The sequence below is a fragment of the Lonchura striata genome, chromosome 35 (genome assembly GCF_050655825.1).
Source record: "Lonchura striata isolate lonStrDom1 chromosome 35, ASM5065582v1, whole genome shotgun sequence".
Lineage (NCBI taxonomy): Eukaryota > Metazoa > Chordata > Aves > Passeriformes > Estrildidae > Lonchura > Lonchura striata.
The window spans coordinates 6,264,915-6,292,015 of NC_140737.1; the positions used below are offsets into that span (position 1 = coordinate 6,264,915).

A 27,101-nucleotide genomic window follows, 5' to 3' on the forward strand; every position below is an offset into this window, starting at 1 on the left:
GCCAGCCCCGAGCCCCCGCAGAGCCCAGCGCGGCTCCCACCTGCGCCGGGGCCGCCTCCGAGCTCCGCCGCCGCCGCCTCACCGCGCTCCGGCCGCTGCCGCCGCTGCCGGGCCCGCACAGCCGCTCGGCCAATGGCGGCGCTGCGCGGCCACGGCCGCCCTCAGCCCGCCGCCGGGGCCGCGCCGCGCCCCGCTCCCACCAATCAGCGCGCCGCAACCGCGACTGACGGCACCGGCGGCCAATGGCAGCGAGCTCGGGGCGGGCTCTGCGCACGGCCCCGCCTCGCCCCGCGCTCTCGGCGCCCCCGGGCTGCGTGAGGGGAAAGCCGGAGATGAGGAACAGCCCCGGCACGGGCCCGGGCCCGAGCCGGGATTGAGCTGCCCACACAAACAAACTTCTCCGCGCCTCCCGCCACGGCTTTCCCGGCCCTGCGCCTCCCGTGCCTCCGCCTCTGCGGGAAGCCCAGGAGCCTCACTTCTCCTGCCCCTCGTTAGCGCATCAGTGCTTCGCTTTGATTTCCCCCCTAAAGGGAAACCTGCCCCAAGCCCTGTGGGTGGGTGGGGCAGGGGAGAGATTTCTGTCGGAAAACTCCAAAGACTCGGAGCAGGAGAAGGAGAAGTCAGTGCAGAGCCTTAAATGCAGCTTTCCCCACGCCTCCCCGCTCCCAGCTGCGGGATCTCTGCATCCCCATGGATCTGTAGGGGGATCTCCGCAGCCCCATTGTAATATATATTATGGAATACTTCGTGCTTATGAAAAATATACATCAAGTCAGTTGTGCTTCTAGAAAAAGATTCTTTAAGTTTTAAATGACCAGTGGCTGCAGCCGGGGCTGGAAAAACCACAGATGGCAGAGAAAGAAAGACCTAATTTACAAATGAAAAAAGGTGGTTCTGTGCAGAGATGGGCCCTTTCCGGGGAAAATCCAGGAGACACCCAACGTTTAACCCCTGGTCTGCCAGGGGAGGAGGTGCAGCTGGGAGCAGGGAGGCGTGGGGAAAGCTGTATTTAAGGCTCTGCACTGACTTCGCCTTCTCCTGCTCCGAATCTTTGGAGTTTTCTGCCAGAAATCTCTCCCCTGCCCCACCCACCCACAGGGCTTTGGGCGGGTTTCCCTTTAGGGGGGAAATCAAAGCGAAGCACTGATGCGCTAACGAGGGGCAGGAGAAGTGAGGCTCCTGGGCTTCCCGCAGGGGCGGAGGCACGGGAGGCGCAGGGCCGGGAAAGCCGTGGCGGGAGGCGCGGAGAAGTTTGTTTGTGTGGGCAGCTCAATCCCGGCTCGGGCCCGGGCCCGTGCAGGGGCTGTTCCTCATCTCCGGCTTTCCCCTCACGCAGCCCGGGGGCGCCGAGAGCGCGGGGCGAGGCGGGGCCGTGCGCAGAGCCCGCCCCGAGCTCGCTGCCATTGGCCGCCGGCGCCGTCAGTCGCGGTTGCGGCGCGCTGATTGGTGGGAGCGGGGCGCGGCGCGGCCCCGGCGGCGGGCTGAGGGCGGCCGTGGCCGCGCAGCGCCGCCATTGGCCGAGCGGCTGCGCGGGCCCGGCAGCGGCGGCAGCGGCCGGAGCGCGGTGAGGCGGCGGCGGCGGAGCTCGGAGGCGGCCCCGGCGCAGGTGGGAGCCGCGCTGGGCTCTGCGGGGGCTCGGGGCTGGCTGCGGGCGGAGGGGGCGGCAGGGGGCTCCGGCGGCTCGCCGGTGCCGTGTCCGGCCCGTGCCGGCCCCGGGCTGAGGGCGCTGCGGGAGCGGCTGCCCGCGGTCTCCTTCCCGCCGGGGCCGGGCAGGAGCCGCTGCCGGAGCAGCGCTGGCTCGGCCCGGCTGCTGTGGGTAGGACAGAGGGGCTGCCCCGCGGCCGGGAGCGGGCGGGGAAATTCCCGTCGCCGGAGGTTTGTGTGCCCGGCGGAGAGCGAGGAGTCCTGTCAAAGTGACTTTATTGCCGAGCAGGGGCAGAGGCCGTGGGGCATTTGCCGTGCGCTCTCTGCCGTGCTTGTAGTCCGCAGCCTCCTTTTTATCCTCATTTTCCCGGCCGATCTCCCTCTGCCTTTGCCCACCGGCTGAGTTCCTTGGAAGGTTCCGACTTCCCGATGCGCCTGGAGCCTGTCCTCGTTAATGTGCACTCTCCTTTTGTAGAACAGCCGATATTCATGGCTCTGTTAAGTCTTTGTTCTTCTCCTCGAAGTTCGGGAATGTGGCGGGACTATGAGCAGCTGTCTGGGTCGATTTGAAACATTTAATTGAACTGATGGTTTCTCCCCTTCTCTACAAGTGCCTGGCCCTATCTCTAGGCAGATTCACTCCTTGACTCTGTTTTGTTCTTCCCGGGTCCTCTTTGGTTTTGGGATTATTCTCGGTGCCCTCATTCCCTGTCCTTTTGTAGCCGTTTGTGGATCAGGAGGCCTGGCTGCCACCTGCATGCCCTGGCTCAGCTGCTGGATGAGCTGCACTGCCAAGGTGTGGAGCATGGTAAAAAGATGAGAGTTGCTGCAGCACAGAAGAGGAGAAGCAGCATTCGTTTGACCCCTGGTCTGCTGGGGAGCCAGGGAACCGTCTTTCATTCCCATCCTTTCCATGTTTGGAGCAATACATAAACTGCTCTCCTATTTCCTTTGTTATCTTTTTTAGCAGTTTTCTCTTGTCATCTCTTTGCCTACATCAGTTTGAGTAAGTTAGTTTTCCACAAACTTCTGTTTTTTTCTGCCAACAGATAATCTGATCCCATCCCCTGGTGAAATGTTGTGTTCCTCATTTTAGTGGCTTGGTCGGCAGGAAGGTCAGGAGCTGGAGCTGTCTGGTTGTTTCTTATTCCGAGGACAGCTTGTAAGCTAATTATGCCATTGAAATGCTAAATGGGTTCTCTGTCTCCTGATATGAATTTGTGAGAAACGCCAATCACTTGGTTTTTAAAATGTTAGAAGTTTAATACTAGTAAAATGGTGATAAAAGTAGGAATACAATTAAACTAATAAAAATTTAGAGTTAGGACAATTGCAAGACAATAAAAACAAAGACTTACATATGTCTGGATGGTCTCTTGGGCACTTAAGCCACAACAAGCATATCTTGTGAATAAAGGAATCACCCCTAAAAAAATACACTGTTGCATATTCATATATCCTTCATGATTATGTATACATTCTATTTCAACAAGAAACTCTGTCTGTTGTATGTCAACTGTTTTTTTTAATCCCCACGGCATCCTCCAGTCTGAGCATGGCCTGAAGAAATTAGATTCTTCTAGTAAGAAGACCATAAATTCCTCTTGTCTGGAGAATTTAAGTGTTCCTAGAGCGAATTTAGGTGTTCTCATTTCGTAAACCCTCGCATGCATATTTTCTCTTTTAACTACTAAAGCTTCATTTTATCTACAAAGCTACATTTACCATACTGTTAAAATGTTAATACAGCACAGCTAATCAATATAACATAATACATATAGTAACTATCTGCACAGAGCCATATAACATGTATTTTTCACAAAATCATTTTGGTTCTCAGGGGCTGGTCCATGGTGTTGTAGGATTTGTTCTGGTGGCCGTTCATCTTTTCCCCATGTTTGGGCGCTCTCTCAAGCTGGGGCTGCATCAATTGACCATTTTTTTTCTTACTCCTGAATTTGTTATAGCAAAACCCCACTGCTCTGATACACTCTGTACAGCACAGACAGTGACAGCATATGTTGGAGTGGGCAGAGGGATGATCCCCCCCTTATTTTAGTGAAGTTTTCACAACATTCTCCATTTGCTGTTTCCCTTTGCAGCTTCAGCCATTTCTGTTGCAGAGTCAGAGATCCTCAGCATGGGCTCTGCCTTCAGCTGTGCAGATTCCATCTGTGCAAGCAGGCAGAGCTTGGGGTGAGGGGCAGAGGGAATCAGCCAATTCCTGCCCCAGGCAAGAAGAGCCAGGTACATTGTCCCCACTTTGCCCCAGCAGTGTTAATTTGCATTTCTAAAGCTCCTCCTGGGTGCCTGGAATGCAGCTTCTCTTCCACAGCAGCCTTCAGCAGCCTCAGTTGTGCCCCCCCCACAACCTGCTGCTTTTTTTTCCCCCTTCAAATCATCTATTTATTGTTTATGAGTTAAAGGGTCACTTTTAAATCTCATCTAGTTTTGTAAATTTTGAAAAAATCCAATCATTTTGTTTTTAAAATTTTATAAGTATCATAATAATAATATGGTTATAAAAATAATAATACAATTAGAGTAATACGGTTTGGAGTTAGGACAATTACAAGACAATAAAAAGCAAAGAATTACGGACGTCCTAAGAAAAGCATGACTTGTGAACAAAGGAATCACCCTTAAACCAATACACTTGTTGCATATTCATACATCCTTCATGGTTATGCATACATTCTATTCTAAACAAGAAACTCTGTTGTATGTCAACTGTTTCCTTTAATCCCCTGGTGTCTTCAAGTCTGAGCAGGGCCTGAAGAAATTATCTTCTTCTGATAAGAAGCCATAAATTCCTCTCCTTTGGAAGATTTAGGTGTTCTTCGAAGGGAGCATCTCATTCCTAAAAAGAAAACTCCCCCCGCATACATAATCTCTATTTTAACATTATGTTGTAACCTAAAACTACACTTAACACAATACGTAAGGGAATTAATACAGCATAACTTTCTAACATTACATATATATATTCATTGTAACATTTGCGAAAAGCCAGTCTTAAATATGCATTTTTCACAATCCCGCCTCTTATTAATTATAAATCATTTGGCTTGAGCAATATTTCTTATCCTCTTCCATTCTTTGGACTTTGTTGGTAATCAAATAAAACATGGGATTAAAGAAAGAGAAATATCAAAACACTTGTAACACATAAAAGGAAGAATCCTAGTTTCTTCCACCATCCCATTCTCAATACCTTACCCCACCTGCTAGTTTTTAACATTATTTTCCCATTTTTGGACTAGGTCAATACCTGGGTCATAATTTTTTTCTGATATCCTTTGTTTTTTCCAGGATGACATCCTCATTGCCATCTGTTTTCAACAATCTGTACACCCCATTCTTTAGCCAATAAATAGCGTAAAGCCAACCTATTTTAATACACTGCAGGTGATGTTTGGCTTTGCAGACTCAATATTTATTCCAATGCCTGAGCAGCTTTGTTTGTTATCTTCTCTATAAGTGCTTGGAGTCATTTAATATGATTCAGGATATAATTTGGTGTTAATACAAAGCTAGACTGCTGTGCTTGTTTTACTTTTTTTTTACTAATTGTCTCTTTACCGAATCTTGGACTATATTTCTAAGATCAAATGTAAAACAAATGGATCTCTCTCCTTTTGGACATTCCATGCCCCAAGTATTACTACTTTTCCCTAAGTTCTTTGTAATGTGATAATTTTCCCCCTTTTTCCTGCAGGTACTTAATTTGGATGGGTTATAACAGTGGCTGTTGACATGGGGGTGTGTAACAAAAAGGAACTTTGGTTTCTTTCCATGTAACACTTTCTGTAGCATTTGTGACACGATCTTGCTGCTATCTCAGAATGGAAAAGACAACAAATGAGAGACAGAAACAGGAATGACAGAGGTCTGGCTTGGCTTATACCCCCACCTCCCCTGCCTGTGGGGTTGCTGCCCACAGCAGGTACGTGTGATCTCGCTGGTGAGTACAGTGCTCAATCCAGGCTTGCCCTCTGTTTCCCTTGTCACTCCTTTTTTACTCATTTCCAGGCAAATTGATTTTGACACCTTTTAACTGTGGTTTTCCATCATTCCTCAGGTATCTCTCAGTCCACAGGCATTGATAATCCCCATCTACAAAAGCAATTTATTACTTCAGTTTTTGAGGTCTTTCTGTATAGGGGATTGATTCAGTACTCAATACTTCTTGCAACGAGAACATAGATTTTGTGAACTACAATGCCAATTATTCTCATAATTTAAACATTCACTTATAACCCAGCTGCCATGTCCAATGTGGGGATGAATCAAATAAAGTATACAGCATAGTATTAATGGTAATTTCCCTTCTTGCCTGTACAAGTCACAGGCTAAGGCCAGACTATAAGAACTCTTTGACTCAAACACTCCCGATCCTCCTGTTTGAAGTGGCAGTGTTCCTCTGCCAAGGAGGTGTCGGAGGCGTCTCAGGGCTTATTCAGGCAGGGCTTAGAACCAGTGATGCAAGCTTTGCCTTATTTCTCAGTTAGGTGTTATTCTTTGTACCTGCCTTGGATCATGTGGGTCTTCCCAAACCATTACCACCCAGTCCTGGTTGAAAGTCAGTTTGGTATCACCCGGTTTAGATGTGATAGTCCATTCCTCACGTTTCTTCACAAATTCTTTTATTTTGCTGGCATGAATTCACCCTCTTTTCCATGGTTGGGATTGCTGCTTTAGTAGTACCTGGAAAGGAATTCTTAATAGCACAGTGTTAAAAGAAAAACAATACTGCATTAACTTTTACCATTAGTTTTCTTCAAAACTTTCTGGGTTTAACTACAATCTTTTTCTATATCTGCTTCTTCTTCTTGTATCCAGCTGTGTTAATTGCTGCAGAGGCCAATTCTTCTTCTTGTGAGCTATAAGTAGTAAAATAAAAAAAGACTAGGCCAAATTTAACAGGAGATGTATCACATCTCTTGGTTTTTTGCTTTTTAGGCAACATCTGTTTTAGTCTTACAGACCCATTCTTCAGAACAAAAGCCTTCTCTTCTTAACAACAAAAATCAGAAGGAAAGAAAAGAAGTCTTGTTTAAAAAAATAAAGCACATTGTGAGAGTCAGCGACCTCTGCTTTGATCTTATCTGTATTGGTGGTCTCGCTCTCCCTGTTTTTCACAGCTTTGGTTTTGGCTCTGTCCTTACTCACTCCCCTCCCTTTGTTGTCACTCTGTCTAGCAGGAATGGGGGAGAATTTACAAATAGCGACGGTATGGGGACTTTGGGGTGTATTTCGCTCTCCCTCTCTGTCTCTTTTTCTTTCTCCCTTTCTCTCTCTTTCGCTCTCTTTTTCTCTCTTCACATTTCAACATCCACATTCCAATATCAGTCCACTTTCTAACATTAGTCCTACATCCTGGAGAGGTGAGTCTGCCAAACACCTCTCCCCCCCTTTTTCAACTTCCTTACAAATTAAATTACTTTTGTTATGTGTGTTCTGCAGGCCTGTAATTCACAGCACCCTCCACCAAGGGCTACCAGCTACCCACATCTGACAGTGCTAAAACTAAAGACTTATTTTGCTGTCACAATTTTCCATTCACAAGCTTGAAAGGGTTGTAGGAACAAGGTAAACCACAACTTACTTCCAAAGTGACCTTGCCTGCACTAAAAAATTTAAGGCAATCCTTGTTCATGCAATATAATTTGCAAAGAAGCCAAGGTTTGATTTGGGAAGGGCATCTGAGGACACAGAGCATGAGTTTTACCAATCTATAATTTGAAGAGGGAATAGACAAAATGTGGATACACTGGGGGAGACGGCAAGTAAGGAATTTATCTCTGCAATACTCTCTTTTTGACTGCCAGGAAACACTCTCTGCAGAGGTTTCTATGGTACAAACAATAACTGGATGGGAAGAGGCACTCCTGAATTTAAGCTTTGATGTCAAAGTAGGAAACTGCCCCTGAGCACTGCAGTGCTGGAGCACCCTGCCTGCAAACTCACCAGAGGCAAGCCACTGCTGCCACGCTGCAGGGCTGCCTGCAGCACAGAGGGAACCATGGCCAAGCCCTCCCTGCAGGCCTGGGTAATCCACACAAGGAATCACAATTGCTTCATAGCTCTTTAACTCATCAAAGAAATAGGAAACTGTAGTAAACAGAGATCTCCCTCACCATCTTTTTCATATGTGTGTGTCACACACCCACTGTGATGCTGAAAGTAACAAATTAACAGTTTACAGTAGAAGATACTGAAATTTTTCTTCATCTAGCTTTGTAGGTTCCCTTTTCTATATGTAGCCACCTCCCATTCTGGGAAAAAATGAGCCCTATTTTTTTACAAGTGTTTTGTATGCACAACTTGAATTGCTGTTCTAGATGCACTGCAAGTAGTTAGCACTTCCAGAAAAACTAACAAACAAACAAAACAAAAAAACTAAGAAAGCAAAATACATTTGGGTACTTGAAAAAGGACTGGTTGGAAGGAAAAATGTTTCTCATTGACCTACCAAGCAGCTGGTGTTACCTTTAGTTTAACTTTACACACTGAGAACACTTGATTGAACAGCCTGCATTGACTCAAATTAATAGCAGGTTTTGCTATGTCACAGCTGTAAACTAGTTTTTCAATCCTAGAGTACAGTAAATTATGTATTTCAAGATAAAAATCACAATGCAAATTGGAAGAAATTTAGTACACAATTAATTTACCTCCAAAAGTCAGTTTACGACTTTCCTCTACCAGGATTGCAGAAGCTGCTATAGCTTGAATACACACTGGCCAGCCTTGATTTACTGGATCCCACATCTTTGATAAATAAGCCACGGGTCTCTTTACTCCTCCCCACTCTGGAAACAAAACCCGATGAGCTACCCCCCTTTTCTTCATTTACATACAGATGAAAGGGTTTTGCTAGTGCAGGTAAGCTTAAAGTTGATATTGGGGCTAGTTTTAACTTCATTTTTCTTAGTTTTTTGTTAGAGGGAATGCCACTGGAGACAAGACTCATGATATCATGATCATCAAGTCTCAGTTTATTGTAACAGATTACATAGTTTATATATGTTCGTTAATTAGCTCATACATATTGCAAAAGCCGAGCTCATGATTGGTTGCTATGTGACTTGTACTATTATCTTAAAAGTATCTTTATGATCGATACATGCCTGTCCAGCTGGCCTTGCAGTTAGAACAGCTTAGTACTCCTTTGTTCTTCTCTATCTACTTCTACATACCAAGCAGTTTCAATATCCTGCTTTCTGCACACCATCTACTCTTCAGGGCCATGCGAACTTTGCAGCAGTCACGTAGCCCTCCCTATTTGGATTAATTTTACAGTATCATGTCCCTTGTCGTTCAACCATTCCTCTGTCAGGCTCTCTTCAGTTTTTCATTATCCTTTTCGGTCCATTTTATATCATTTCCCTCTGTCAATTTTTTTATTCAAAAATTTTACTGCCTGTGTATATCCTTCAATGCACAATTTATAATATCCAAATAATCTGAGTAGCTTTCTGATTTCCCCCTTTGAAGGGGGAGGGGGAAGGGATAGAATCCCTGTGTTTCATTCTGGGTTGAGCTTTCAACTACCCTTCCTAATCAAGTGTCCAAGATATTTTACCTCTGATTCTACAAATTGCAGCTTCCCTTTTGATACCTTTAATCCTTTTTCCCCAAGAAAATTCAAAAGCTTTATAGTAGCCTCTCTAACTTCAGCTTCAGCTTTCCCAGAAAGTAAAAGATCATCAATGCATTAGATAACTTGTATTCCAGGGGGAGTGGGGAAAGTTTGTAGTATTGTTTCTAAAGCTTGTCCAAATAAGTTTGAGGATTCTGTAAACCCCTGTGGTAGTTTTGTCCATCTTAATTTCTGTTTTCTCCCAGTTAGTGGGTCCTTCCATTCAAAAGCAAAGATTACTTGCTCTCCTGGGCTAATGGGCAAGCCCAAAAGGCATCTTTAAGGTCCACTACACTAAACCACTGATGCTGGGGAGGAACTTTTACTGAAAAGAGTGTAAGGATTTGGTACCACTGGATAGCGGGTCTGAGTTCTTTTGTTAACCTCCCTTAAGGCTTGTACCAGTCTATAGCTCCCATCAGGCTTCTTTACTGGGAGTATTGGGGTATTATGGGGAGACATACAAGGTTCTAATGTCCCATCCTTTATTAGTCCTTCTATTACTGGCTTTAAACATTCCCGTCCTTCTAAAGATACAGGATACTGCCGTACACGTATGGGACAATTTTTTTTTCCTCAATTGTAATCTTTATGGGGTCAATATTTAATCTTCCCCTATTTCCCTCCCCAGCCCAAACTTCCTTGTTAATTCTTCTTCCATCCTCCTGGCCTAGTTTTAAAAGTCTAGCTGTCATCTTCCCATCTTTTGGATCAACCCCTATTCCTAATTTCACTTGTAAATCTCGTCCCAATAAATTGCTACCTGCTCCTGGGACCAAGAAAACATCCCTCATCCAAAATCTAGTTTCTCCCTCTATTGCCATATTTTTAATAACGGGTACTGTGAAACTCTCTCCTTTTGCTCCTGTTACTTTTACAGTATCTTGGCTTACACTATAACCTTTTGGAATATTTAACATAAAGGTTCTTTTTGCCCCTGTGTCTACCACAAATTCCAATTCTTCTTCTTGGGGACCCACTCTTGAAATTATCTCAGCATTCCCCACCTGGACCCACCTGCGCCCCCCCTCGGCCCCATGGCCCCCGCGAGGGGAATTTGGGGAGGTGGGAGTGGGGCAGCGCCAAGGCCGGGCCCCCCCGCGCTGTCCTGGCGGGAGCGGCTGCAGTGGGGACCGAGTGCGGGCGGGAGCGGCCGAGAGCCCAGCGCTGCCCCAGCCCGACCTGCCCCAGCTCCATCCCTGCCCCTGCGCTGGGATGCTGTGGGGCTGGGGGGAAGAGGGAGCCGGCAGTGGGTGCTGGGCCTGGGGGCAGGAGGAGAGGGGAAGGAGAAGCAGGCTTGAGGAACAGAATGGTCAAACGATGCAGGTGGCAGGAGAAGGTGGGTTTGTGCAGGAGAAGGTGGGTTTGTGCAGGAGAAGGAGGAATAGCAGGAGGAAGAGGAGTGTGCGGAAGAGTAGAGACACAGGAGGAGGAGGAGGAGCAGAAAGAGGAAGCAACAGAAGGTTCCACCCCTCCCTGTGTCTGCAGCCTCCCCCCAGCCCAGGAGTGCTGCTCCCCCCACATGCAGCAGGTGACTGTGGAGGGGGATCCACAATTTTCACGGGGTGAATCTTGGTGTTTCTGAGCTTTCTTGGGCTAAATGTTGGTGCTTTGGTTTTATGTGGCAGCTGAATCTTTATCTTGTAGAGGAGGTTTTTGCTGACTTGTGATGTTCAGGGAGTTTTTGATTTGTGTCTTGGAAGTTTGTGGGACTTTTGGGCTGAATCTTGGTGTTTTGGAGGTTCTTACAGATACAAGATTCCCAATGACTTCCAGGGATGGACTTGGGCAAGGCGGAACCTCCAGTCCAAGCAGCTCTTCTCTTGTTTTTCCCTCAAACCAGGATTTGTCATTTCCAGGGTGTGGCCGGATGGAGGAGGAGGAAAAGCCCCGGAGATGCTGCAGGAGGAGGAGCTGCAAACCCAGCCCAGGGAGCTGCGGGGAGGAAAGAGCCCCCCTGAGCCAGGAAGGCGGGCGGAGATCCAGGCAGAGCTTGGAGCTGGTGGAGAAGCCTCATGGCAGGGAGAAGCCCCACAAGTGCTTGGAATGTGGGAAGGGTTTCAGCTGGAGCTCCAGCCTCATCCGGCACCAGAGGATCCACACTGGGGAACGGCCCTACGAGTGTGGGGAGTGTGGGAAGAGGTTTCAGAGCAGCTCCTATCTCCTCAGACACGAGCGGAGTCACACAGAGGAGAGGCCCTACCGCTGCCCCGACTGCGGGAAGGGCTTCAAGCAAGGCTCTGACCTCACGGTGCACCGGCGCATCCACACTGGGGAGAGGCCCTACGAGTGTGGGAAGTGTGGGAAGAGCTTCATACAGAGGTCTAGCCTGTTCGAACACCAGGTGATCCACACTGGGGAACGGCCCTATGAGTGCTTGGAATGTGGGAAGAGCTTTGGGTGGAGATCCCAACTGAAAGCACACCAGCGCATCCACACTGGGGAGAGGCCCTACAAGTGTCCCCAGTGTGGGAAGAGGTTTCGGACCAGCTCCAATCTCCTCCTACATGAGCGGATTCACACAGAGGAGAGGCCCTACCGCTGCCCCGACTGCGGGAAGGGCTTCAAGCAAAACTCCAGCCTCACCGTGCACCGGCGCATCCACACCGGGGAGAGGCCCTACGAATGTGGGAAGTGTGGGAAGAGCTTCTCCAGGAGCTCAGACTTGACCCAGCACCAACGGAGGCACCACTGAGGGGAAGCCCTGTGAGTGCCCTGAGTGAGGGAAGAGCTTGGAGTGAGGGAAGAGAGTGAGGGAAGAGCTTGGTGTGCTGCTGCAGCTCCATCCCCCATGGGAGGATCCGGGCTGGATGATCCCCAGTGACCCCCGTTGGACAGTGCCCTGGTGCCCCCATATGGGGAATAAAACAGAGAGTAAAGCAATGGAGCTGATAAAGGGGCCCGATATCTGAGGCCTGACTGAGCAGAAACTGTGGGAGACACAGACACAGTTTTAAGTCTCCCTTGGCAAGAAGACTGACCAGGCAATATGGTATGAGACTTTTTGATAAGGTAATGTTACCAGGTGATGTGATGTCATGAAGAATGTGTAACCAATGGGAAATTGTTACCAAAAACAGAGCCCTCTATAAGCACCATACAAGTCAATCCCTGTATAAACACCTGGTACACTCAATAAAATTGGCTTTGTTCTAAACTCGGATGTCCCCGTCTCTCCATGGTGGATAACCCTGTTGTGGGTGATCCCCGTTGGGTGGGGGAAGGTGCTGGAGGGATTTCTTTCCCTTCTCCTGGTGCTGCCGTGGTTTGGTTGGTAATAAATTCCCTCCCTGTGCCCAGGCTGGGTCTGTTGTCCCCGTGCCGGTGCTCGGGGCGGGATCTCTCCCGTTCCTTCTCTGCACTGCCGGGCCTCTCCTCAGCCAATGAGAGAACGCGGTGGAGAAGAGTCAGCCAATGAGAGCGAGCAGGGCTGATGACTCACCAGTTGCCGGGCAGACCCGCAGCAGGCAGTGTTCCCCACCTGGACCCGCCCTCCCTGCCCAGGGCCGGCCCCGCCGTGGGGTCCCCCCAAGTCCCTCCCCAGTGCCCCCATGAACTGGGCTGGGTTTAACTGGGAAGCTTTACTGGGAACACTGGGAGCAGGCGGGCAGGGGCAGAGTGACAGCAGGGCTGGGGGGACACTCGACCCCCCCAAAATCAGCGTGGGGATAGAGCTGGGAAGGTCCTGGCTCGGCCCGAGGCCACGGGGAGCAGCTGCGGCCGCCGGCGTCTCAGGAGCTCTGTGGGCAGAGAAAGGGGGGTGACATCGGGCTGGCGGCCCCGGGGAGCACACACATTCCAGAGGAGGGGGGACACGACACACGGGACCCCCCAGACATTCTTGCGCAGGTAGAACCCGATCCCCAGTGCCAGGAAGACAGAACCCAACTCGGGTGTCTCCAGTTCCTGTCAGCATCTTGCTGCGGCAGCATCCAGCAGCATCTCTGGAGGGTCCGCAGGGGTCAGGATCTCCCAAAAACTCTCACAGACACCCTGGCCCCTCCAAGCACCCTCCAGGTCACTCCCAGGCCACTTAGGATCCCCTGAAACCTCCCTTTTGATCCCTTCCTGACCTCCCCTGGACCCACCAAAGCCCCTCCTGTCACTCACAGGATCCCACAGCCTCCTTACAGTCACCCCCACTGTCCCAGGACCCCCAAATCCTCTCCCAGTCTCTTCCCAGTGCCCACCAGGACCCTCAGAACCCCATCCCACCCTCCCCAGTATCCTTCAAACCCCTTCTTAGCCCTTCCAAACCCCCAACCTCGTCTCCCAGTTGAAACCAGGCTCTCTCCAACTCCCTCTCAGGTGCTCCCAGCACATCCCAGTGGCTCTCGCAGCGCCCCCAGTTCCTCCCCCATACCCCAGTTCCGGCTCACAGGTTGTTCCAGGCTGATGTTGTTGGCAGGTGGAGGTGAGCCCGGCCCGGGTTGGGGTTTCCAGCAGCACCAGGAGCTGGTGGGTCCAGTCCCCGTTGGGGACCACGTTGGTGGCCACCACAGAGAGCTCCTGCTGGCCCTGGAACCACCTCAGCTGGATGGGAGCAGGCGGCCGGGGCCGGGCCGGGAGCTCGAGGGCAGCAGAGAGATGGACACGCTGGGGGGCACTGGGAGAGAGTGGGTGTAATAAATACAAAGGTCATTGTTCATCAAAATGAGTGTTAAAGGAGACAAGAATTTGAACTGAGTAGGGAATGCAACTAGCATAGAAGACTGTGTAATTATATACAAGTTTAGTTTTAGGCCAAGGACAATCTGCAAGGAAGATGAGGAGCCTTCATTCCTGCGACCTCCAAAGGCAGAAAAAAAGACCCCCAGCGACCAATTGCACCCATGCAGAGTGCATCGAGAGAAAATACGTCAACGGGGACGTATAAAAACAAAAAGGTCAAAGGGGGAAGGTGCTCCGTGGCAGAGCAGAGGCTCCCCAGCTGCCCCGCGCTGTTCTTTTGCTTAATACCGCTTGCTTAATAAATTCTTGTTAATTGATTTATCTATAATTAGCCTCCCCAGTTGAATTTGTCCGTAACAAATTTGGTGCCGTGACTCGGATAAGGGTGAACGGGTGGGAATTCCTAATCAGGGAGGCGCCCCGCTGCCTCTGCAGCGGCCCTGGTGCAGGCTTTTCCTTCCCAGACCCTTACCGATGAACCCAAATTCGGTATTGAGCACAAGGGATACCAGTAACCCCGTAATCTTTGTGCACAAAGCCGGGCGAAGACGCAGGACAGCGTGAGTATAAAAGTGGGGATCCGCTGGGTTGGGCTGGGATCCCAGGACATAACGCGTGAGACGTCCTTGTAGGACGAGGCACGGGCAGAGCTCTGAGTAGTGCGGTTTGCAGAGCCCGCGAGGGGCTGGGCACCAACAGGGGCCACGAGTGTGTGTGTGCCTGAAGGTATCCTGGGAGATGGGACAGAGGAAAAGCAAGCCCTCTGCTTCCATGGGGACGGGGACCCCGGTAACGCTTCCCCAGATCCCCCCTGACAGTCCGTTAGGTCTAATGATAAAATCTTGGGATGAATATCCTTCAAGGAAAGGGAAGGCTAGGGCAAAAATGATACATTATTGTATAAAAGTATAAGGAGGAAAACACATCTGTAGTGATAATTTATTCTGGCCAGTTTGGAAACTTCAAGGACTGGATTTTCCAGGCATTAAACATTTATGTAAACTCTAGAGAACCTTTTGATATGGAAGAGAGCAAGTATGCTGCTCTCTGGATAGTGGGGGAAACAAGAGCAAAACTTTTTGCCTGAAGCACCCAGGGAGGGAAAAAGAAAAATAAAAAGCCTCAGGAAGTTCCAACTGCACCCCCTCTACCATACATCCCTCCTCCTCCTCCACCCCCACCAGCACCACCAGCAGTCTACCCCGATTTCGATCAAGGGGGAGATTTTGATAACCAAGAGGTAGAAATCCCAGAGCCTGTCCCTGAGGAAAATCACTGTGTTACTCGTAGTCTAACAAGGGGGGAAAGAGAAAGGGAAGGGCAAGCTCTATATCCATGAAGGGAAGTAGCTTTGGGAATGATCCCTAACCCCAGTGTTGGTCAGCACGGACAATCAACCCAAATTCTGGGACTAGGTTATGTGGAGGTACCTCTCAACTCAGGAGATGTGAGGGAGTTCAAGAAAGAAATGGGAGCATATGGGCCAAATATTAAAGGAATTTTCTGACCCTATAGCCTGGGACTTCCCATGTGAACAAATTCAGAATCCAGCTGAGGTGGCAAAGTACCTGAAAGAGAAATGCCATGATAAGTCTAAGGAGAAAAAGATCATTGCAGCGAGCTGGGCCCTGGCATGTGCTTATCACACCCTGCTAGATACTGTAGGGCAGCAGACAGAGGAAGGGGGGAAGGGAGATAAATCAGCAGCGATCCCAGTCACTCAGGCTGCAGCCAACAGCCCCGGCTGGAAGCCAGCAGCTAAACCAGACAGGGAGCCTAAGCCAGCAGCTAAACCAGACTGTGAGCCTAAGCCAGCAGCTAAACCAGACAGTGAGCCTGAGCCAGCAGCTAAACCAGACTGTGAGCCTCAACCAGTGGCTGTTGCTATGAGCACAATGGGCCAGTGATACCTCAGGCCATCAGGGCAGAGATGCCACCTACAAGTGGGCACGAGACCGAGGGGTGGATCTAACCATGGACAGTGTTTCTCAGGTGATCCATGACTGTGAGACCTGTGCTGCCATCAAACAGGCCAAGCGGGTGAAGCCCCTCTGGTATGGTGGGCAGGGGTCCAAGTACAAGTATGGGGAGGCCTGGCAGATTGACCACATCACACTGCCCCAGACACGCCAAGGCAAGCGCTACGTGCTGACGATGGTAAAAGCCACCACAGGATGGTTGGAAAGCTACCCTGTGTCTCATGCTACAGCCCATAACACTATCCTGGGCCTTGAAAAGCAGGTCCTTTGGAGGCATGGTACCCCTGAGAGGATTGAGTCAGACCATGGGACTCATGTCAAGAACAGCCTTATCAACACCTGGGCTAGGGAACATGGAATTGAGTGGGTGTACCACATCCCAAACCATGCCCCAGTTGCAGGCAGAGTGGAGAGGCACAATGGACTGTTAAAAACCACCTTAAAAGCATTGGGTGGGGGATCTTTCAAAAATTGGGAGCAACATTTAGCAAAGGCCACCTGCTTAGTTAACAGCCGAGGTTCCACCAATCTAGCAGATCCTGGCCAATCTGAGCCCCTGAATATAGAATATGGAGATAAAGTCCCAGTGGCACATGCCAGAGGTTTGTTATGGAAATCAGTGTGGATCAATTCTGCCTCGAGTACAGACAAACCCATTTGTGGGATTGTCTTTGCTCAGGGACCAGGTTGTACATGGTGGATAATGCAGAGAGATGGAACAACGCAATGTGTACCTCAGGTAGATCTGATTGTGGGGTGAGACTCATGTGCAAATATCACTGTTTGCTGGATGTTGCTGCCAGTGTCTGTACATGAAAACATACAGACATGAGACAGAAAGAAATGTATAAGTGTCAAAGGTTTGAGCAAGTGAAATAGAAAGAAATGTGTAAGTGTTGAAGGTTTGAGTAAGTGAAAGATAGAAGTTTTTACTTGATGGTGTTTTTACATGATGTTGAAGATATGGAGATAAGGGGTGGAATGTCCGAGGGTGACGTTATGGTGTTTGTGTCCCCAGTTGTGTGTTCTGTTTATGTTTGATATTCTGTTCTGTGCTTTCAGAACTGACTCAGAAAGTGAAGGTTTGTTTTGCCTTGTTATCAGCCGGCTCACCTCCCCCCATGGTCTGCTGTCTAGAAGAGGTCAGTGCTGGCTGGCTTGCTTTGTTTGGCTTGCTTCTGCTTTTTCCTTTGCTTCCCAGTTAGTTTAGCTGAGCAGTCCAGTTCTTTCCCTGGACTGTTTCTTTTCCTTTCCTCTTCCTGAATACCATCCAGCCTGCTCCAGACTGGGATCTGGGAAACCCCAAGGAACACCAGAAGCCTGCATTTTCTGATCTGCGGCAGCCATCCCCAGTGCCCGGAGCAATCCCCAGCACCCAGACCCGGGCGACCACTCCCAGGAGGCACTTTCTGGATTTGTCATCTCTGCAGAGTGGTGAAAGAGTTTTTTGGCATCTGGTGTTGTTCATTTTTTTAGTGCTGGGAAGGGTTTTTTTTGTTAAATAAACAGGTCTTTTTCCACTTCTCTCAAATAAAATATTTTCCCAAACCAGGTGGGTGGGGAGGGGCCGTGGGGGTTTGTTTTCTGGGGGCTACTTCCAGAGGTTTTTCTCCCAAATTTTCCCTAAACTAGGACATCTCTCTGGTCTGTCTTTGGATTTTCTTGTGGGCATGGGCATCCCTGTTGGCTGTGTGGGGCCCCCGTGATGTTCAGGACTTGTGCCAGAGGGTTCTGGGGTGGGTTGAAGTGCGCTGCTGGGGGGCTGCCAGGTGCCCATGGCACACTGCCCTGAGAGCGCCCGGTCTCGTCTGATCTCGGAAGCCGAGCAGGGTCGGGCCCTGCTGCTGCTGGGGACAGCGAGGACGATGACAAGGATGACAACCTCTTGCTCCACCTGACCACCGGCAGGCTGAAGATGGTGGACTTTGATTCTGACATCTCCTTCAAAGCCAGGTTCCACAGGGAATTTGCAGATGAGTCCACACGCAGGGGGATGCTCCCAGATTTGGGCATTGCACAGCCTGGCTGGGAACCAAAGGTTCCCCCTTTGCTGGGGCGGATGCAGCTGATCCTTCAGTCGGCTGCCAGGCTGCTTTTGGCAGGGCTGGGGCATGGGCTGGGGTGGGTACGAAATGGGAGTGGGCTCCTGGCCCTGCCAACAGCCCCCAGCACCCACCGTGCCCCGGGCTGGGGCTGGGCTGGGGCAGCCAGCCCGACACAAACAAACCCCCATGGTGGGAGCAGAGGTGGGACTCCAGACCCTGTGCAGGGGCTGCTTTGCTTTGCAGGCAAGGAAGGACTTGGGCTGCTCCACTGCCCTTGTTTGCTTTGGGATCACCATGGGGGCCGTGCAGGGGAAGGGAGAAAGCCTGGGATTCCCTCACCCATGGTGGGTTTTTCCCTGGCATGCAGGGGTTGGGCCTTCCTTAAGGTCCTGACAGAGATAAGATTTTTGACCATTTTTCTTGTTCCCCTTTTTGTCTGTAACCTATTTTCCATAATTTGATGTTTGTTTTTCTAGAGGAAGCGTTGAGGTGGGGCCCAGTCTGGATCAGTGAAGAGAGCCTGACAGAGGAATGGTTGAACGACAAGGGACATGATACTGTAAAATTAATCCAAATAGGGAGGGCTACGTGACTGCTGCAAAGTTCGCATGGCCCTGAAGAGTAGATGGTGTGCAGAAAGCAGGATATTGAAACTGCTTGGTATGTAGAAGTAGATAGAGAAGAACAAAGGAGTACTAAGCTGTTCTAACTGCAAGGCCAGCTGGACAGGCATGTATCGATCACAAAGATACTTTTAAGATAATAGTACAAGTCACATAGCAACCAATCATGAGATTGGCTTTTGCAATATGTATGAGCTAATTAACGAACATATATAAACTGTGTAATCTGTTACAATAAACTGAGACTTGATGATCATGATATCATGAGTCTTGTCTCCCGCGGCATTCCCTCTAACAACTGGCGCCCGAAAGCAGGGACCTGATCCGAGCCTAAGGCGAGAGAGGTGCTGCGTTGGGGTTCGGGTCCTGCGGCTGGAAGGATGGCGAAAGAGCCGATACTCTCTGCTCCGCGCCCTGAGTGACCGCAGCGGCGAGCTCAGCCGATACGTGCTGCCGAAGCCTGAAGGAGCCAGCAACGGTACCGACGTAATCATGGAAAGGCAAGCAGCATATGATTTATTTAGTGCTTCTCTTAGAAAAAGGCAGATTAGGGGGATTGACTTAGATAAGGATCTCCCTTCGCTATTGCATCATGCTGAGTCTTACGGCTTTTTCATTAACCCCCATAGTGTTCATAAACTTTCAGAATGGAGAAGATTTAGGGATAAGTTCTGGGAATTAGTGTTAGATGAGGATAAACCGGACAAGAAAATGAGTAAACTTTGGAGAGTGGTTGATAACGAATTGCTAATGTGTCAGGCAGAAAAGAGGGCAGTGGAAGTGATACGGACAGCTCTGGAGAAAAATAAGGAATGTAAACCCTCGCTTCTCTCCAGTGAGCCAAACCCTCCGGTTCTCACAAATTTTCCCATTCCCATCTCTGCTTCTGAAATGCCTGTACCTCCCATAGACACTAGTAGCATTGAGGTGCTGGAAATTGAGATCCAAATTGCTTTATGGCAACGGGACTGGGATCCCAAATTCACTTTTTGTGAACGGGAATCAGGTAGAACGGAGCAGGCGCGGGGCCAGACAGAGCGGGGCCGGCCAGCACCGAGCCGGAGGCGAGCCCGGGGCGGAGCGGACATCAGCCGAGAGACGGAAGGCTCCTTGCTGCCGAGCAGCAGCGCAAGGGGGGAGAGGGGCGTTCCTGGGGCTCAGCCGTGCTGGAGCCGGAGCAGGCGGGGCGCGGCCGTGGCGGGGGTGTCTCTTCTCCCATCCACAAGGTGACACAACAAGGACGGGAGCGAGGCGGCGCCGCCCCTCATCTCCCCGCAGCGCCCAGCAATGGCGGCGGAGATGGCGGCACAGTCCTGGTTGCCATGGCAGCGACAACGCCGAGAGCAGCAGCGCCACCGGTGGCGGGACCGCAACACTACAGCAAAAATTTCAACAGCATCTTCCCAATTTCTTACAAGAGTCAGAAGACGTAATGAAAAAGTACAGCAGGACCGAGTGTTTTCCAAGATACCAAGAAGGATGAACATTATGTGAATCAATGTTATTTCAAATATGATATGGATAAAAATCACTGTATAAAGATAGAAATGTTAGTAATGATTTAATTACCAAAAATGTCTCTGCAAACAAAGAGTTGAGAAAATGTCATCTGATGGAATTTTAGTATTGAGTTTGTAATCTCTGTCTTTGGGTTTTTATAGATAATAATATAAGTAATAGTGATTTTTAAGTTTTATAGATAATATGATAAATAGTGATTGTTAAGTTTTTGTAAGTCATGATAAGTAGTGATTGTTACTAATGTTATATGAGTACTTTAAAAGGATTGTCTTAAACTATTTTAAACATTTCTTGTTAATAGGTTGATCATAAAATGTGAGTTGTCTGATTTTTGTGATAAGAATTATTATTAAGGTATTAAGGTATTAAGGTGTTGTTATAGTATTTACAGTTAGTTTTCATATGTTTTATTGTCTCTTTCGGTGATTGATTACAAGATGTTTTTTCAGGATCCTGTGTTTTTGATTTTTTAACTACTCATGTGTTTTCTTTATCCAATCTTTTATGCAGCTGCAATTCATCTTCCTTTAAAAATTCATTGTCCAAATTTTAGTTCAAGATTTCAGACTTCAAATTTTCAGATTTCTGAAGAAAGGGTTTGTTGTATTTAGAGAATTTTTGTCTTGAAAGAGATTTTAGACAGGTTCAATTATTTGATAGTTTGATAAATTTTTAATAATAAGGTTTTTTACTTATAACTGTTATTTCTAGGACTTTTGTTTTATAATGTGTTAAAACATATCCTCCAATTAGAGTTTGAGCTCTGGCCAAGCTCTGGCTCTACGTGGATGGTGTGATTGACCCAGGTGTTTTCTGCATCAAAAAGTATTCAAGTCCTTTTGGCTTGACAATTTGACCATGTAGGGCAGCTGAACCTCAAAGGGAGTTTTGGAGAGACATGATCCGGACATGTTTTATCCAAATCTCTGTTGTTTTAAGGTTTATCAGCTGCTGCAGACTCTGAGATGACAATTTGATAGTGTAGCACTTGGTAACTGTGATTTTATATGTAATATTAATTGTGTATTATCTAATTGATTTTTATTTGTTGTTAGTTTCTTTACTGTATGAATTGTTTTGTTCTTGATGTTTTTTCATGTTTATAACAAAGATGTTGATATTTCCATTTCTTCATGCAAATTTTAAGAAACAGAATTGAGAGAGGACCCTCCAGTCCCTGTGGGGAGTGTTGAGTTTGTTTGTGTTTTAGCAGGTGCAGAATCTAGATAGATTTCATTGAAGAATGTTAAACTTATCAATTTCAAGAGAACACTAATCTCTCCACAAGTAAATCAGAGGATGCACAGCAAAAGTGGATTGTGCAAAGATTTGTGTTTCACCCACAGAAGATTGTAGACTTTGGGTTTTTTCATAAGTGTGTTTTTAATTATGTTATAGACTTTTTTGCTAAGTTTTAATGAGTTTTAGTAATGCCTGTGATTTTTCTGTTCATTTTACCATTGCTTTTCAATGGCAAAAGAAAAAGAGGGACAATCAATTAGATAATCAAAAGCATAACATTAAGTTTATCATAAATATAGTTTGTATTTAGAATTAAGTTTGTTCCTTTCATGTTAAACAGAACAATCAAAAACATGAGAAATATGAAGTGGGGTGCACTTCTGTAATATAACCTCATTTTTCACCCCACGAGTTGCTTCAGTGCAAGCTCTCACACAATTGAAAATCCTAGCCTACTGGACAGAAAAATAAATTAGTATTCCATCTAAAATGTTGAGTGAGTTTGCCACAAATATAAGTAGTATCTGTCATGCAGTTCTGCAAAACAGAGCAGCTGCCACTAATTTACTTCTTCTAGCCCAAGGTCATAGTTGTGAAGAATTTGAAGGAATGTGCTGTATGAACTTATCTGATCACTCTACATCTATCCACAAGCAAATACGAAAATTGACCGAGCTAACTCAACAGTTAAAGGTAGAGGATAGATTAGGTTTAAAAAGATAGCGAAAAGGATTAGAGATCAGACCATAGTTAAGAGACATTATCAAATACGGCATAATAGTTCTAAGCATAATTGTGATACTTTTGCTTGTTTTGCCCTGTGTGTTTGCTTGCTTACAAGGCTTGATGCAGCAGCTTTTGCAAAAAATGCTGAATGCACACCTTCTTATACAAAAGGAAAACGGGGGAGATGAAGAGAGCCTGACAGAGGAATGGTTGAACGACAAGGGACATGATACTGTAAAATTAATCCAAATAGGGAGGGCTACGTGACTGCTGCAAAGTTCGCATGGCCCTGAAGAGTAGATGGTGTGCAGAAAGCAGGATATTGAAACTGCTTGGTATGTAGAAGTAGATAGAGAAGAACAAAGGAGTACTAAGCTGTTCTAACTGCAAGGCCAGCTGGACAGGCAAGTATCATTCACAAAGATACTTTTAAGATAATAGTACAAATCACATAGCAACCAATCATGAGCTTGGCTTTTGCAATATGTATGAGCTAATTAACGAACATATATAAACTGTGTAATCTGTTACAATAAACTGAGACTTGATGATCATGATATCATGAGTCTTGTCTCCCGCGGCATTCCCTCTAACAGATCAGGAAGTGCTTGGGAGCAGCTGCGGCGTGGATGGGCCGTGCCCTTGGAGAAGGCTGAGGGCATCGTTTGGGAGCAGCTTTTCTTCCAGCAGGGGATGGCGTGAGGTGGGTCCTGTCTGCTGGGGATGGTGGGATCAGAGCTCTGGGGAGATGGCAGCGAGCACAGGAGCGTCCTGCTCTGGGCAGCTGCTGAGGGCTGGAGGTGCCGTGGCTGGCTGCAGGCTGGGCACATGTCCTGCCCTCCTGCTCTGCTCCCAAAGCAGCAGTGATGGGCAGCTCTGGGCACAGCTCTGGCACGGCCAGCATGGCCTGGGCACCGCGGGCGGCTGGGACAAGGGGACAGGAGCCTTCAGCTGATGGGGCTTTCTGGTTTCTCTCCTTGCAGCCGGGCTCTGCGGGTGCTGAGGCTGCTCTGGGCTCTGCCAGGGCCCTGCTGGAGCTCAGCACCGGGCTGCAATCAGCCAAAGGAGAAATGGGGTGCCCTGCAGCACAGACTGGCTTGAGCATTTCAGCAACACAGCTCAAGTCTGCAGAGTGTACACCTCCTAGAGAAAACATGCAGCCACCCAAAAAATAAACTTGTTCAATAACTTCTGAAATGAAATCAATCTGGGATGACCCCAAATGACTTTTTGCAGCTTGCTCAAGCTGTAGCTCAGCCCTTCTCTGAACTGTTCTCTCCCCCACCTGCCTTTTACTCCCCAACTGCTCCCTCTTTTCCCCCAGAGAGTTCCCAGCCCATTCCAGTCTCCATCACACTGTTGCATTCCCTGGTGCCCCTCACCATGAGGAAGGCTGAGCCCCAGGCATAGGGACTCATCCTGTCACTGGCTGAGGAGCAGCAATGTCTCAGAGGTCCGGTGGGATTTTAGTGTCATTCAGAGCTGCTCTCCAGCCCCCAGCTCTCCTCACTGCTGAGTTCACGCTCCCTTTTCCTCGTCCTTGCAGCAGGATGAGCTCTGTGAATCCCCTGGAGCCTCCCCACTCTTCCCAGCCCACGCACCCACCTCAGTTAGGCTGAAGCTGCAGCTTCTGTGTCTCCTCTGGCACACCAGTGCAGTCCCCTGTGAAGGGAGCCCCAGCCCTAGAGCACAGCACTCAGCAGTGCAGTCGGGGCTGGAGCAGCTGCCCTGCAGCCCTGCCTTGGCTCTTTGTGGCAGGGAATGCTCCCTGTTTGCAGCTGTCCCTGCAGGATGGCCCCAGGGCAGAGCCCAGCCGGGCTCCCACTGCAGCCCCTGAAGCTTGGGGCAGACAGTGGTCCCAGAGCTGAGGTTCACGGGGAGCTCCCGGAGCTGTGCCTCGCACTCTGTTGCCGTGTCACCGTGCAGGCTGGCTTGTACGGGGTGAATGTACCAGCCCTGCTTTGACTGACAGGGGCCTGGCCCATCACATCTCTCCCAAGGCTGCAGGCATTGCCCAGGCCAGAATCTGAAGGGGCACAGAGATCAGAGTAGTGAAATCATCCAGACCGGGTTTTCAAAGGCTTTAGAAGGAAGGGCTTGAGAATAAACGTGCTCTGTTTGCCACACGAACATCGGGGTGAGTGGTCTCTTTGGCTCCAACCCACTTTCCTCCCCAAGCCAACGTTACCCACTCCCTCACACGTCCCCCCCGTGCCTTCCCCCTGCCTTGTCCTGTCAGGGCTTCCGCAGCCCCTCATCCCTTCGTGGCCCCGTCCCCTCAGGGTCTCCCCAGCCCGGCCAACCTGCCCGGCAGCAGCGCCGCAGCCCCACAGGAGCTCCAGAGGAGCCCCAGCAAGAGGCACCTGGGAGCCCTCAGCAATCCAGCCAGCAACACACGGGCAGGAGGACACGGATGGCGCTTCCTGCCTGGGACAGGGCTTGTGGCCATCTCCAGGCACCGCTCTCACAGTGATCCCCACAGCTCCAGCCCCTGCCCATCTGCTCTGTGGGCAGCACAAGGGCTTCAGCAGAGCCACCAAAGGCCAAGGGGCTTCTGGCCATTTTCCCTGCAACCCTGCATGCCTGGGCAGCTTGCTGAGCCCAGGAACCCTTTTCACCCTCTTCCCCTCGGCCCTGCAGAGCCTAGGCAGCCAAAGAAAGATCCTGGGAATCTGTCTATAGCAACACATCCTATATTTAAAGCTAAAGAAAAACAAAAAGAAAGAAAAGAACAATCTTAAAGAAACTAAACATTCCTGCTGGCTCGGGCGGCCCCAGCAGACAGAGCCTGTGGAATCAGCTCTGTGCAGAGCTCCAGCAGCGCAGCCAGCCGAGCCCCGACAGACGAGGCCGTCTCCTCCATGCCCTGCAGAGCCGATCATGCAGGTTGTCAAAGATGGAATATGGAGCTCTCTCTGCTTCCTGGAGGATGCACAATGTTTGTACTGCCAGGCTTGCGACGGCGACGCTGGTGTCATTTTCCATGCCTTCAAGGGCTGAAAGAGAGAGGAACAGAGCCATGGTCAGTTCCCACATCTGAGGGGACCCGAGGGGACTCTGTGCCAGGGCCATCCCAGCCGGCTCTGGCCATGGCCAGCAGGGAGCAGGGACCAGCTGGATCAGCCCAAAGCTGCTGGCCACGAATCCCCCGGGTGCCCTGAAAACTCTGTGTGCTCTGCCCACGCCGGCCCTGGTCCGCACAGGGAGCAGAGCCCTCCGCAGCCGGGGCAGGGCTCGCAGCTCCCCCGGCAGCCCCCGCGTGCAGCCCGCTGCCCTTGGTCACCCTCAGAGATGAGCTGGAGCTCTTCCTTCCTCCCCCTCAGGTGCCGCCCGGCCGTCCCTGGGAACACAGAGCCTGTCAGGCCCAGGGCACAGCTCCCTGCCAGCGGCGCCGCCAGCCCTGTGCCCACACGCCCTCCTGGCCCGGCTCGTGGCTCACCCATGAATCTGACGGCCGCCTCTCGCAGGGGCTCCTGTGGGCTCTGCAGGTAGGGCAGGGCCCGGCGCAGGTGCTCGGCCACGCTGCTGCTGTCCTCTGCCAGCTGGAGAGAGCGACAGGAGGGAAGGGTTGGCCCCGCAGCCCCCCGGGCCGGGGCTCCATGGGCACCCGGCTGGGGCCGCAGGAGCCTGGAGCAGAGCCCGCGCGGCCTCGGGCTGCAGCAGCGGGCAGGGGCACAGCTGCCAGCCCGCACACCGAGCACCGCGCTCAGGGGCTGCTCCAGGCTGGGGCTGCGGCTTCCCGGCCCTCCTTACCAGGCACTCGGGGAACTGCCACAGCTTCTGGTTCTTCACCAGCTGTACAAGATCCCTCCTCTTGAGGAACTCGGCCGCACAGAGCAGTGTTTCCTGAGAAGCCTGGAGAGCAGCAGAGACGTGGAGATGGCCCCACAGCCCAGGGCACAAGACCTGTGTCCCTGTGCCAGGGCCAGCAGGAGCTGCAGCCTGCGAGGCGCCAGGGCAGGGCCAGCCCAGCCCCTGCCAGGGGCCAGCGGCAGCTGCCGAGTCCTCACCTCTGCCACTCGCTGGTTCTCATCGTGGCAGTGCAAGGAGAGGGGCAGCAGGCTCTGGCACACGTGTGCCTTCAGGGCCTTTCTCTCCTCTTCCGGAAAAAAATCCAGCATCTCCCGGAAGATAAACATGGAGCACAACTGCACCTGGCTGTCCTCCTGTAGGAAAGGAAGGAAGAAAGGCTTCAGCGTCAGCTGCTTCAGGCCCACCTGGGCACAGCCTGTGAGTGCACAGGGCACAAAGTGTGCGGGCAGCACCCGCTGGCCGTGGCTGGAGGCGCAGAGCCTTACGTTGTCAAAGAGTGGCAGGAGCGCCTCAGCCAGCTGCAGGGCAAGGGCGCTGGTTATTGGGGCACCATTGCACAGGAACAAACCCCTGAGGAGAACCGTGGTCATCCTGAGCATGGCGCTGTCATCTTCCTGCAGCAGCTCCACGAGCCTTTCATGCAGGCTCCACATCCTTATGGCCATCTACTTGTGGAACACAAGTGTGTGAAACACCATCCTGCTGCCACAGGGCCCAGGGGCCAAAGGCCTGTGCCAAAGCCCTGGGGCAGCTGCAGCAGGAGGCAGGAGAGCTGGCAGCAGCTGCCCCAGTGCCCCAAGGCCAGCCAAGCCCCAGGGACTGCCTTCCCCAGCCCCACGCTGGCAGCACGGCTTCAGCCCCTGCGCTCTTCTCACCGAGACACTGGTGGTGCCGAGCGCCACGAGGCCTCGGAGTGCCAAGCGACGCCTCCCCCTGCACTCGCTCTGCAGGTGCTTGGACAAGAACTGCAGGACGCTGTCCCGGCACTCACTCAAGTTCAGGTGCTCCAGGGTCTGAAAGGCACAGGCCGGTCATGGGAGAGCGGCCGGCGGGAGCCCAGAACCGCCCAGGGCCGGGCCCAGGCAGCAGCACAGGGCGCGGGCTCCGTCCCAGGCACTGCGACCAAGAGAGGGCAGAGAGCCGGGAGGCAGCTCAGTGAGGCAGCGCCGGCAGGGGCCAGGGCTGGCAAAGG

At 50.5% G+C, this 27,101-nt stretch overlaps 2 protein-coding genes across 2 annotated transcripts in view; one reads left to right on the forward strand and one right to left on the reverse strand.

Moving 5' to 3' along the window:
* LOC146764316 (uncharacterized) overlaps positions 1-27,101 on the reverse strand; it is a 198,864-nt gene that overhangs the window by 60,297 nt on the left and 111,466 nt on the right. The window lies entirely within an intron of this gene.
* On the forward strand, positions 1,519-12,634 carry LOC146764317 (uncharacterized). The gene is made up of 2 exons (XM_085565343.1): positions 1,519-1,606; positions 11,149-12,634. The coding sequence occupies exon 2, from the start codon at positions 11,160-11,162 to the stop codon at positions 11,982-11,984; it is 825 nt and encodes a 274-aa protein (XP_085421469.1). The 5' UTR covers positions 1,519-1,606; positions 11,149-11,159; the 3' UTR covers positions 11,985-12,634.